Below are 13538 nucleotides of genomic sequence, written 5' to 3'. Positions count from 1 at the left end.
GACTGTTTCTGACTGAACCCAGGGTCACTCTGACCTGATGCGTAGTTAGACATAGACACTGCTCCACATAGACACCGCTCCACTCCTAATCTGTCTTGAAGAACAGCATTGTACATCAATGACTCTTAACATCACTTTACCTTTTTACCTTTTATTCAAATACAATGGGATTATAGTTCATCTTCATACAGTATTTGTCATTGAAGCCCACACCACAGTCTTGTAAACTGACCCTATTGTCTCTCCGTGTGTCTCCTCCAGACACCAGTGGTAATGGGGATAAGACTGGCACCATGCTCTCTGATGGAGCCATCTATAGCAGTATAGACTTCACCACCAAGGCTAGCTACAACAGCCCCAGCCAGGGCTCCCAGGGAGCCACCCCCTACGCCACCACCCAGATCCTCCACTCCAGTAGCATCCATGAGCTGGCTGTGGACCTCCCTGAGGCCCAGTGGAAGGCCTCCATCCAGGCCAAGCAGGAGATGGCCAACCTGGGGTACTCCCTGCCCGACAAGAACTCCTGCAACAACAGTGAGTGGGAGTGTGTGTGTGCGTGTTGGAAGGAGGAAGGGTTTGCGTGGTGTGTGTGTGTGTGTGTGTGTGTGTGTGTGTGTGTGTGTGTGTGTGTGTGTGTGTGTGTGTGTGTGTGTGCATGTGTGTGTGTGCGCGCATGTCATACAGAGGGTGAGACTTCTCATATTTCCCTGCCATGCTAAATACCCTCAACTCAACATAGCTCTATGCTACATGACCATACACACACAGTGTGTAATATTAGCCCTAGCCATCATGGCCACACTCCTCCTACTGTGTGGATGACCCCAGTACAAATCACTGCTGAGTGACAGATCAGTATGGAGTGTTTCATATGATACCCCAGTTCACCCCTGTTTACAAGCCATGGGTTTACTGTGACCTGACAGCAGTTTGTACTTTAATACTCACCATTTCACAATCTGTCTCTGAAGCCCGTTCCTGCTCCACTGTCCGTGACCGCCTGATTCTGTTTTAAGGACTCATTTTCCCCTTGCTGCCATTCAGTCTTGGTCACTTTCCAAGGTTAAATAAACACCTGATGAAAGGCTATGGTGCTAGACCAAAGCATCAATTTCCTCCAGCCTTGGATTAACTTACTTCCCTCTCTGTTCCATCTAATTACCTATCCTCTTTAGCACAACTAATATTTAAGAAAATAATCCAACTCAATTATAATGGATTTGAAAGAAGACTTTTCTAAAAGCCTTGTAGAGTTTTCTTTTTCAGGACTAATGAGTATTCTGAGGCTCTTTATACATATTCATGGACTCATTCTCTAGAGGTTTAAAGTAAATTCATTATATTTGTACAATGAGCCCATAATGTAATAACGCTTAGAAACTCAATTCCCGATCCCTTGCTTTGTCTTGTATTATTTTAAAAAGTAAAATTTGATTAGATCTGTAGAAAATGCTACAATAAATGACTTTCACCTGCTACAAGTTTATTTATATCTCCCATCTCAGAAATGGATAATACTTTGGCCTTCTTCCAAAATAAAAAAAAATCTCGTAATTTTTTAAATTATGCATCACAAACAAAGGCTAAATGTTTCACTGAGTGAAAGTAACCGTGGGTGGGTGGGTGGGTGGGTGGGTGAGTGATTGAGTGAGTGAGTGAGTGGGTGAGTGAGTGAGTGAGCGAGAGAGAGAGAGAGAGAGAGAGAGAGAGAGAGAGAGAGAGAGAGAGAGAGAGAGAGAGAGAGAGAGAGAGAGAGAGAGAGAGATAATGTCTAGATGGATGGATGGAAGAGGTGTGCGTAAGTAAGGTACAGTGCCTTGCTAAAGTATTCATCCCCCTTGGCGTTTCTCCTATTGTGTTGCATTACAGCCTGTAATTTAAATGGATTTTTGTTTGGATTTAATGTAATGGACATACACAAAATAGTCCAAATTGGTGAAGTGAAATGAAAAAAAATTACTTGTTAAAAAAAATTCAAAAAAATAAATAAGATCTGGTGCAACCAATTACCTTCAGAAGTCACATAATTTGTTTAATGAAGTTAACCTCTGTGCAATCTAAGTGTCACATGATCTCAGTATATATACACCTGTTCTGAAAGGCCCCAGAGTCTGCAACACCACTAAGCAAGGGGCACCACCAAGCATGCGGCACCATGAAGACCAAGGAGCTTTCCAAACAGGTCAGGGACAAAGTTGTGGAGAAGTACAGATCAGTATTGGGTTATAAAAAAATATCTGAAACTTTGAACATCCCACGGAGCACCAATAAATCCTTTATTAAAAAATGGAAAGAATATGGCACCACAACAAAATTGCCAAGAGAGGGCCGCCTACCAAAACTCACGGGCCAGGCAAGGAGGGCATTAATCAGAGAGGCAACAAAGAGACCAAAGATAACCCTGAAGGAGCTGCAAAGATCCACAGCGGATATTTGAATATATGTCCATAGGACCACTTTAAGCCGTACACTCCACTGAGCTGGGCTTCATGGAAGAGTGGCCAGAAAAAAAGCCATTGCTTAAAGAAAAAAATAAGCAAACACGTTTGGTGTTCGCCAAAATGCATGTGAGAGACTCCCCAAACATATGGAAGAAGGTACTCTGGTCATGATGAGACTGAAACTGAGCTTTTTGGCCATCAAGGAAAACGCTATGTCTGGCGCAAAACCAACACCTCTCATCACCCCGAGAACACCATCCCCATAGTGAAGCATGGTGGTGGCAGCATCATGCTGTGAGGAAGTTTTTCATTGGCAGGGACTGGGAAACTGGTCAGAATTGAAGGAATGATAGATGGCGCTAAATACAGGGAAATTATTGAGGGAAACCTGTTTCAGTCTTCCAGAGATTTGAGACTTGGACGGAGGTTCACCTTCCAGCAGGACAATGACCTTAAGCACACTGCTAAAGCAACACTTGAGTGGTTTAAGGGGAAACATTTAAATGTCTTGGAATGGCCTAGTCAAAGCCCAGACCTCAATCCAATTGAGAATCTGTGGTATGACTTAAAGATTGCTGTACACCAGCGGAACCCATCCAACTTGAAGGAGCTGGAGCAGTTTTGCCTTGAAGAATGGGCAAAAATTCCATTGGCTAGATGTTCCAAGCTTATAGAGACATACCCCAAGAGACTTTCAGCTGTAATTGCTGCACAAGGTGGCTCTACAAAGTGTTGACTTTGGTGGGGTGAATAGTTACAGTGGGGGAAAAAAGTATTTAGTCAGCCACCAATTGTGCAAGTTCTCCCACTTAAAAAGATGAGAGAGGCCTGTAATTTTCATCATAGGTACACGTCAACTATGAAAGACAAATTGAGAAAAAAAATCCAGAAAATCACATTGTAGGATTTTTTATGAATTTATTTGCAAATTATGGTGGAAAATAAGTATTTGGTCACCTACAAACAAGCAAGATTTCTGGCTCTCACAGACCTGTAACTTCTTCTTTAAGAGGCTCCTCTGTCCTCCACTCGTTACCTGTATTAATGGCACCTGTCCACAACCTCAAACAGTCACACTCCAAACTCCACTATGGCCAAGACCAAAGAGCTGTCAAAGGACACCAGAAACAAAATTGTAGACCTGCACCAGGCTGGGAAGACTGAATCTGCAATAGGTAAGCAGCTTGGTTTGAAGAAATCAACTGTGGGAGCAATTATTAGGAAATGGAAGACATACAAGACCACTGATAATCTCCCTCGATCTGGGGCTCCACGCAAGATCTCACCCCGTGGGGTCAAAATGATCACAAGAACGGTGAGCAAAAATCCCAGAACCACACGGGGGGACCTAGTGAATGACCTGCAGAGAGCTGGGACCAAAGTAACAAAGCCTACCATCAGTAACACACTACGCCGCCAGGGACTCAAATCCTGCAGTGCAAGACGTGTCCCCCTGCTTAAGCCAGTACATGTCCAGGCCCGTCTGAAGTTTGCTAGAGTGCATTTGTTGATCCAGAAGAGGATTGGGAGAATGTCATATGGTCAGATACAACCAAAATAGAACTTTTTGGTAAAAACTCAACTCGTCGTGTTTGGAGGACAAAGAATGGTGAGTAGCATCCAAAGAACACCATGCCTACTGTGAAGCATGGGGGTGGAAACATCATACTTTGGGGCTGTTTTTCTGCAAAGGGACCAGGACGACTGATCCGTGTAAAGGAAAGAATGAATGGGGCCATGTATCATGAGATTTTGAGTGAAAACCTCCTTCCATCAGCAAGGGTATTGAAGATGAAACGTGGCTGGTTCTTTCAGCATGACAATGATCCCAAACACACCGCCCGGGCAACGAAGGAGTGGCTTCGTAAGAAGCATTTCAAGGTCCTGGAGTGGCCTAGCCAGTCTCCAGATCTCAACCCCATAGAACATCTTTGGAGGGAGTTGAAAGTCCGTGTTGCCCAGTGACAGCCCCAAAACATCACTGCTCTAGAGGAGATCTGCATGGAGGAATGGGCCAAAATACCAGCAACATTGTGTGAAAACCTTGTGAAGACTTACAGAAAACATTTGACCTGTGTCATTGCCAACAAAGGGTATATAACAAAGTATTGAGAAACTTTTGTTATTGACCAAATACTTATTTTCCACCATAATTTGCAAATAAATTCATAAAAAATCCTACAATGTGATTTTCTGGATTTTTTTTCTCATTTTGTCTGTCATAGTTGACGTGTACCTATGATGAAAATTACAGGCCTCTCTCATCTTTTTAAGTGGGAGAACTTGCACAATTGGTGGCTGACTAAATATTTTTTTCCCCACTGTATGCATGCACAAGTTTTCTGTTTTTTTGTCTTATTTCTTGTTTGTTTCACAATATAAAATATTTTGCATCTTCAAAGTGGTAGGCATGTTGTGTAAATCAAATGATACAAATCCCAAAAATATCAATTTTAATTCCAGGTTGTAAGGCAACAAAATAGGAAAACTGCCAAGCGGGGTGAATACTTTCGCAAGCCACTGTATATCCACTGCTTGCCTGATGCTCTAACTGCATGTTCTGCATGTGCTTGTGCTTCAGCCAATCACCTGATGCCGCTGTATATTTTTGCCCTTTAACCCCACTAGCACTCCTTTTCATTCCTGACTACCGATTGGCCGAGGGATTGTCTAATAGAATGCCACACAACCAATCACAAGATTTCAGCACCACCAGCTCTCACAACAGCTCAGACCGAAGCGGCAGCCTATCAGGTTGGTTTCTGATGTGGCAGGCAGGGATCTGACTGGTCTTCCTGTTCCCTTCAACATTCTGGGATATCTCATGGACTGCGATTTAATCGACTGTATCATTGATTGACTTGTTAATTGCTTTATTGATCTCTTTTGCATGTGCATAACCTAACATCTAAGGGAGGTCTTTATTAACCCACTCCCCGCTCACCACTGTTACTTTGCTCCCACTGCTAATACTCACAACTCATTTCAAGTAAACAATGCGCTCATTTACAGGACGGCCTCGATCATCGACATCAACCACATTGTTTCTACTTTTTCAAATGTGCGATCTTGATGATGCAGTGTTATGTGCAGCAATTATACCCTATTTACATGCAATGAAGTGCTTTATCCTCTAGATTAGTTGTAGAAACATACTCTAATCTTCCTTTTAAAGAGAGAAAGAGAGAGGCAGTGGGGATTTGTGCTAATAGAACAGGGCTCCAGGCGTCCTAGCTGAGCTTACTCTATCACGGCTGGGCCTTGTAACAGGCTTGGTATCCTACCAGGAGCGTGTGAGCAGTTGAGAATTGGAGCAATGGGACTCCTTCAGACAGTTGGAGTGGTGCATTGTGAGTCTACACACACACACACCCCATCTTGAGACGCTTGGCTAACTAAAGTGGTAAAATTGCCTCCCATTTTTCCTCTTCTTCTAATGGTTACTGACCACAGTAAAACCCATGTACCCTCTCCTCTCTACCTCCCCTCTCCCCCTACCCTCCTCTCTGGTTTCTAATCCAATACACTGGGCTGGGCTGGCAGACATTAGGCTGGAGAGGAGAGGCAGTCTGGAGTGGTCATGTCTTCCACCTGACATAGACACAGGCTTCCCATAGACTCCAGCCAGGTCAACAGTCAGTCACTCTGCTGGAGGTAGAGAGGGAGAGATGTCACAGGAGAGGAATGGCACCAGTTTCATAAAAATCTGATATATTACAGGAAGGAAGGAAGGAAGGAAGGAAGGAAGGAAGGAAGGAAGGAAGGAAGGAAGGAAGGAAGGAAGGAAGGAAGGAAGGAAGGAAGGAAGGAAGGAAGGAAGGAAGGAAGGAAGGAAGGAAGGAAGGAAGGAAGGAAGGAAGGAGACATAGAGAGAGAAACACAGAGGGAGAGAGAGAGAGAGACACACACACACAGAGAGAGAAACACACACACAGAGAGAGAGAGAGAGAGAGAGAGAGAGAGAGAGAGAGAGAGAGAGAGGGAGAGAGAGAGAGAGACTGACTTTTTGTCTTTCTTTAATGATACATTCTCATTTCATTAAAACCTCACCCCGCCCTTAAAAAAATTATAAAAAATCAAATGTACAAAATATTAACAATATCCCCTGTACTGCATACTCACTTTGCCCTCTACCCCACGATACAAAAACAACACCACACATCACAATAACCCAAACCTCACCACTTCTACAACCGTATATCCAGACCATCTTCCCCAGCTATACAGACAGCCCCCCAACACACCATATCTCTTGAAACATCTCCACACTTTTTATAATTTTATAGAACTTAAATTCCACGCTAAGGCGCGCAGACACCATCCCATTAAATAATAGTAAAGGGTCTGTTATCCCCCCACCTTTGACCCTGTTCCTCCTTGTTAGCCAAATAGCCAACTTTGCCTGAGCAAACAGAAAATTCAACAACACACCTTTTCCTTATTTGAATACCTGTACTCCATTATAAACATCCCAAATGTAAACTCCACCCCCAACCTCTCACACAGACATTCCGACAGAGACATTAAAGGCATTAACCTGGCGCACACAGAAAACACATGAATCACAGTTTCACTCATGACACAGAAAGGACACCCCTGTCTGACTTCCGGTTCAACCCGTGCCAACCAGCTGTTAGTGGCCAGGGCTCCATGTAGAGCCCTCCACTGGAGGTCCCTTGACCTCTTCGGTTTGTAGAGACCCCTCCATCTAAAACACACCATGCTCTCCACCCCACATACCCCCTGCCACTGATGTGCCTTCACTCCTGTTAGGCTCCTAATGTTCCTTACCTTAGTACAGAGGTTGTATAGGACTTTACCTCCCACCCCCTCAAACTCCCCCAGGCTCGGAGTGTTAAAAATCTAACAAGTACTCCAGAACCCCTTGCAGGCCCCAGTCTCTGCCGTCACCTGCAGAGGCGGAAACATTGGTGGCCCTTCCCCCTATGGCCACTCAAACACCCCCCTTACCGGCTGCTCAGACAGTTCCTCCTGGACTTCCCCCAGGAATTTCTCCAGCAGCCTAAGAGATGTTAGTCCTGTTTGTTGTGCTAGGACTTCTGGAGTTTTCCAGCCCTCCTCTGCCAGTAGTCGCAGGTCACCCAGCCTTAGTAATCCCGTTGCCATCAGTCGCCTCTGCAGGGTGGCCGACTGAACCGATCTCAAAAGGATGACTGGGTTGTGGAAGATAGGCTCCTCCCACACCCACAGCCCAGGCTCCACACCCCTTTCTCGTGTGGGCCTTCGCAGCTGCTAGGCCCTGAGCACCACAGAATAAAAATCAGAGAGACCTGCTGTACTCAGCCCCCCCAGCCTCATGAGGAATAGCTGCCGGTCTAACCCTAATCCGCCAGCTCTCCTCAGCAGTGCGCATGCTGGTTCCCTCCATCCGACATCAGAAAGGTACAGCAGGCTCTGCGCCGCCTTTAGTCGGAATGCTGCCACCCTGCTCTCCAGTTCCACCAGGCCCTGTCCTCCTTCATTTACGGACATACACTACCAGTCAAAAGTTTGGACACACCTACTCATTCAAGGTTTTTTCTTAATTTTTACATTGTAGAATAATAGTGAAGACATCAAAACTATGAAATAACACATATGGAATCATGTAGTAACCAAACAAGTGTTAAACAAATCAAAATATATTTTATATTTGAGATTCTTCAAATAGCCACCCTTTGCCTTTATAACAGCTTTGCACACTCTTGCATTCTCTCAACCAGCTTCATGAGGTAGTCACCTGGAATGCATTTCAATTAATAGGTGTGCCTTCTTAAAAGTTAATTTGTGGAATTTCTTTCCTTCTTAATGCGTTTCAGCCAATCAGTTGTGTTGTCTCAAGGTGGGGGGGTATACAGAAGATCGTCCTATTTGGTAAAAGACCATGTCCATATTATGGCAAGAACAGCTCAAATAAGCAAAGAGAAACGACAGTCCATCATAACTTTAAGACATGAAGGTCAGTCAATACGGAAAATGTCAAGAACTTTCAAGAAAGTTTCTTTAAGTGCAGTCGCAAAAACCATCAAGCTCTATGATGAAACTGGCTCTCATGAGGTCCGCCACATGAATGGAAGACCCAGAGTTACCTCTGCTGCAGAGATTAAATTCATTAGATTTACCAGCCTCAAAAATTGCAGCCCAAATAAATGCATCACAAAGTTCAAGTCACAGACACATCTCAACATCAACTGTTCAGAGGGGACTGTGTGAATCAGGCCTTCATGGTTGAATTGCTGCAAAGAAACCACTACTAAAGAACACCAATAAGAAGAAGATACCTGCTTGGGCCAAGAAACACAAGCAATGGCCATTAGACCAGTGGAAATGTGTCCTTTAGTCTGGAGTCCAAATGTGAGATTTTTGGTTCCAACCGCTGTGTCTTTGTGAGACGCGGTGTGGGTGAACGGATGATCTCCGCATGTGTAGTTCCCACCGTAAATCATGGAGGAGGAGGTGTTATGGTGTGGGGGTGCTTTGCTGGTGACACTATCTGTGATTTATTTAGAATTCAAGGCACACTTAATAAGCATGGCTACCACAGCATTCTGCAGCGATACACCATCCCATCTGGTTTGGGCTTAGTAGGACTATCATTTGTTTTTCAACAGGACAATGACCCAACACACCTCCAGGCTGTGTAAGGGCTATTTTACCAAGAAGGAGAGTGATAGAATGCTGCATCAGATGACCTGGCCTCCACAATCCCCCGACCTCAACCCAATTGAGATGGTTTGGGATGAGTCGGACGGCAGAGTGAAGGAAAAGCAGCTAACAAGTGCTCAGCATATGTGGGAACTCCTTCAAGACGGTTGGAAAAGCATTCCAGGTGAAGCTGGTTGAGAGAATGCCAAGAGTGTGCAAAGCTGTCATGAAGGCACAGGGTGGCTGTCTGAAGAATCTCAAATAAAAAATATATGTTGATTTGTTTAACACTTTTTTGGTTACTACATGATTCCATATGTGCTATTTCCTAGTTTTGATGTCTTCACTATTATTCTACGATGTAGAAAATAGTAAAAATTAAGAAAAACCCTTTAATAAGTAGGTGTGTCCAAACTTTTGACTGGTACTGTGTACAACACTGCCTCCCTCAGCCAGTGATGGCCCAATCAGAAAAAATCCCCCAGCTTGCGTTGCAGGTCTGAGAGCAGACCGGCGGGGGGTTGAGGACAGCCAGTTTATGCCACAGGGAAGATGCTACCAGGTTGTTGATTATCAACACCCTCCCTCTATATGACACTTGGGACAGGAGCCACCTCCACCTGGTCAGTCTTGACACCACTGCCTGTGACATCCCCTCCCAGTTCTTCCTGACCCACCTCTCCGAGCCCAGGTACACCCCCAAAATGTTAAGCCCTTCACAACCCCACTGCAAAACCCCTGGAAGCATAGGAGGGGCCCTATCCCCCCATGCCTCACATAACAGAGCTTGGATCTTGCCCCAGTTTACCTTAGCTGACGAAGCTCCCTCGTACACCTTCAGACTAGTCTCTAGTGTCTGCATATCCTGACCATCACAGAAATGTAATCTGCATACGCTGACACTGTTATGCCTGTCAACACACCCATGCCTGTCCAGCACACTTCCTGCAGTCTCCTGCATAGCAGGCCCAAAAAAGGCTCAATGGCTAGTGTATATAACTGCCCCGATAAAGGGCATCCTTGTCTAATGCCCCGCCTCACCCAGACAGGACTACTGAATCCCCCTCCCACCATACATGACGCCCTAGCATACAACATCTTCACATAGGCCAAAACCTTTCCCCAAACTCAAACACAGACATCACATTAAAAAGATACTCATGGTCCACTCTATCAAAAGCCTTCTCTTGATCTAAAGAGACCAGTCCAAAGTTCACATTAGAACCTCTCGACAAGTCCAACATGTCCCTGATTAAGAAGAAGTTGTCCGTGATTGAGCATACCGGTACGCAATATCTCTGGTCCTTATGTACTATAGAATCCAGATGGGACTTCAGTCTGTTAGCGAGGACATTGGCAAATATCTTGTAGTCCACACAGAGCAATGCCACAGCCCTCCAGTTCTTAAGTTCATACAAGTCCCGTTTTTTGGGCAGGAGAGTCAGAGCCGCCCGATGGCAGCTCATAGGCACCTCTCCTACCCCAACACACTCGCGCAACACACAAAAGAAGTCCAATCAAATTATTCCCCAGATTTTTTTTATAAAACTCCACTAGGAGTCCATCAACCCCCGGTGATCGGCCAGGGGACATCTGGGTTACGGCCTCTGCCAGTTCATGGGACAACAGGGGCATGTCCATTTCATCCCTCTGTGCCAGTGAGAGCTTAGGGAGTTCTGCAAACAAAACCTGAGCACACATAGGATCACACAGTTCTGCCCTATACAACTCAGTATAAAACTCCACAGCTCTGATTCCTGGACATGTAAAATCGATCAAGCCGGGCTGCACTCACCCTAGCCCCAAAGACCTTCACCCATGTATATTGTCTTGTGTTGGGATGTCTAGTTCTCCAAACATCCACTAGGTCAAACTGATTAATGATGTCCCTTAACACCCCCACTGAGCCTGAATGAGGCTCCTCCCCATTTCTGTATTTCGTAAAATCCATCGTAAGGTTCCAGTCCCACCGACCACCAGCGTCTCCTCAGGTGCTACCTGTGAGAGTTCATATCTAAGACACCCAAATAGAAGCCCCCTCTCTCTCCCTGTGTTAGGCGCATACACATTTATAAAGACATAACCCCTGTTGTTAATTTCTGCTTTTACTACAAGCAGTCTACCCCTACACACCTCTTTTGAAGAGCAAATTTTTACAGACAGACCCGGTACAAAAAGGACTGCCACCCCTGCACTAACATTTGTCCCATGGCTCAGCACACTTACCCCTTTCCACCAGCTCCACCAATCGACTTCATTCACCACATCACTATGCGTCTCCTGCAGAAACAACACCTGTACTTTTTTTTTGTTTTCCATATTCACCCAGCACACTCCTCTTTCCCGCATCTCTGGTGGCATTAATATTAAGCAAGCCTACCCAAAGAGTCTCCATAAGAAGTGGGAGAAAAGCCAGCAACGAAAGAGACCCTCATTTTTCATAGCATGTTGGACTGATCTTACAAACTTTCCCGGATCGTAAAAAAAATGCTCAAGATTAACTATTTTCCCCTTAGTCTCATTCAGGAACCTTGACAGTTCCCTCACCATGTACTTTGAGCCTTCTGACTGACTGGCTGTCAGCTCTGGACCCATAGAGGAGGAGTCTGACAATAAATCCTCCTCATCGTCTTCTTCCTCAGACTCACCTTCCTCCTCCTCATCTCCATCTCCCAACCTGACCACCTGCCCTTCCTCTCTAGTCGGGGCCTCCCCCCAACACCAGGCAAAGGTTCCTTGGTGCCTTTCACCACACCAGCCTCTGCCCTCCCACCTAATTTCTTCTCCCCCTTTTTCCTCTTCCGCTTGACACCCTCCTCCACCCCCCCCCCCCCCCCGTCGCTTCCCCTTCCCCAATATACTCTCCTCATCCACTAGTATAACCTAACTAAGCCCAGCCTCATCTACACCACCATCCATAACATGAATACACCCAGCCTCATCTACACAACCATCCATAACATGACTAGACCCAGCCTCATCTACACCACCATCTCTAGCATGACTAGACCCATCCTCAGCTACACCACCATCAATAGCATGACTAGACCTAGCCTCACCTACACCACCATCTGTAGCATGACTAGGCCCAGCCTTAGCTACAATACCATCTGTCGCATGACTAGGCCCAGCCTCTGCTGCCTGCATCTCATGGCCCCCTGCACGTTGACCTCTATTTCCCCCACAGGTGATTGTACCCTCACCTTGTCTACGGCCTTTATGTGAGCACGCAAAGCTCTTATGCCCCAAATCCCCACACTCAAAGTACCGTAGACTACAGCTGAAGTCAGAAGTTTACATACATTTTAGCCAAATACATTTAAACTCAGTTTTTCACAATTCCTGACATTTAATCCAAGTAAAAATGCTCTGTCTTAGGTCAGTTAGGATCACCGCTTTATTTCACCGCTTTATTTTAAGAATGTGAAATGTCAGAATAATAGTACAGAAAAATATGTATTTCATCACATACCCAGTGGGTCAGAAGTTTACATACACTCAATTCGTATTTGGTAGCATTGCCTTTAAATTGTTTAACTTGGGTCAAACGTTTCGGGTCACCTTCCACAAGCTTCCCATAATAAGTTGTGAATTTTGTCCCATTCCTTAATAATATCCTTCTGACAGAGCTGGTGTAACTGAGTCAGGTTTGTAGGCCTCCTTGCTCGCACACACTTTTTCAGTTTTGCCCACAAATTGTCTATAGGATTGAGGTCAGGGCTTTGTGATGGCCACTCCAATACCTTAACTTTGTTGTCCTTAAGCCATTTTGGCACAACTTTGGAAGTATGCTTGGGGTTATTATCCATTTGGAAGACCCATTTGCGACCAAGCTTTAACTTCCTGACTGATGTCTTGAGATATTGTTTCAATATATCCACATAATTTTCCTTCCTCATGATGCCATCTATTTTGTGAAGTGCACCAGTCCCTCTTGCAGCAAAGCACCTCCACAGCATGATGCTGCCACCCCCGTGCTTCACATTTGGGATGGTGTTCTTCGGCTTACAAGCATCCCCCTTTTTCCTCCAAACATAACGATGGTCATTATGGCCAAACAGTTCTATTTTTGTTTCATCAGAACAGAGGACATTTCTCCAAAAAGTACGATCTTTGTCCCCATGTGCAGTTGCAAACCGTAGTCTTGCTTTTTTATGGTGGTTTTGGAGCAGTGGCTTCTTCCTTGCTGAGCGGCCTTTCAGGTTATGTCGATATAGGACTCGTTTTACTGTGGATATAGATACTTTTGTACCTGTTTCCTCCAGCATTTTCACAAGGTCCTTTGCTGTTGTTCTGGGATTGATTTGCACTTTTCGCACCAAAGTACGTTCATCTCTAGGAGAGAGAACGCGTCTCCTTCCTGAGCGGTATGACTGCTGTGTGGTCCCATGGTGTTTATACTTGCATACTATTGTTTGTACAGATGAACGTGGTACCTTCAGGCGTTTGGAA

General features: G+C 45.2%; 1 protein-coding gene across 1 annotated transcript; it reads left to right on the top strand.

Annotated features, from left to right (window-relative positions):
- Positions 1-261: 261 nt before the first annotated feature.
- LOC311121125 (roundabout homolog 1-like) lies at positions 262-7473 on the top strand (the record flags this gene model as incomplete). The annotated part of the gene is made up of 3 exons (XM_084195654.1): positions 262-534; positions 5070-5195; positions 7333-7473. Coding segments are annotated over 3 exons (540 nt in total), but the record flags the coding sequence as incomplete, so codon positions are not given.
- Positions 7474-13538: the final 6065 nt, after the last annotated feature.

This window comes from Coregonus lavaretus, assembly GCF_964263955.1.
Source record: "Coregonus lavaretus genome assembly, contig: HAP1_SCAFFOLD_9599, whole genome shotgun sequence".
In the NCBI taxonomy this organism is placed as follows: domain Eukaryota; kingdom Metazoa; phylum Chordata; class Actinopteri; order Salmoniformes; family Salmonidae; genus Coregonus; species Coregonus lavaretus.
Note: the sequence above shows the minus strand (reverse complement) of the source record. Positions and strands in the feature narration are given on the sequence as shown.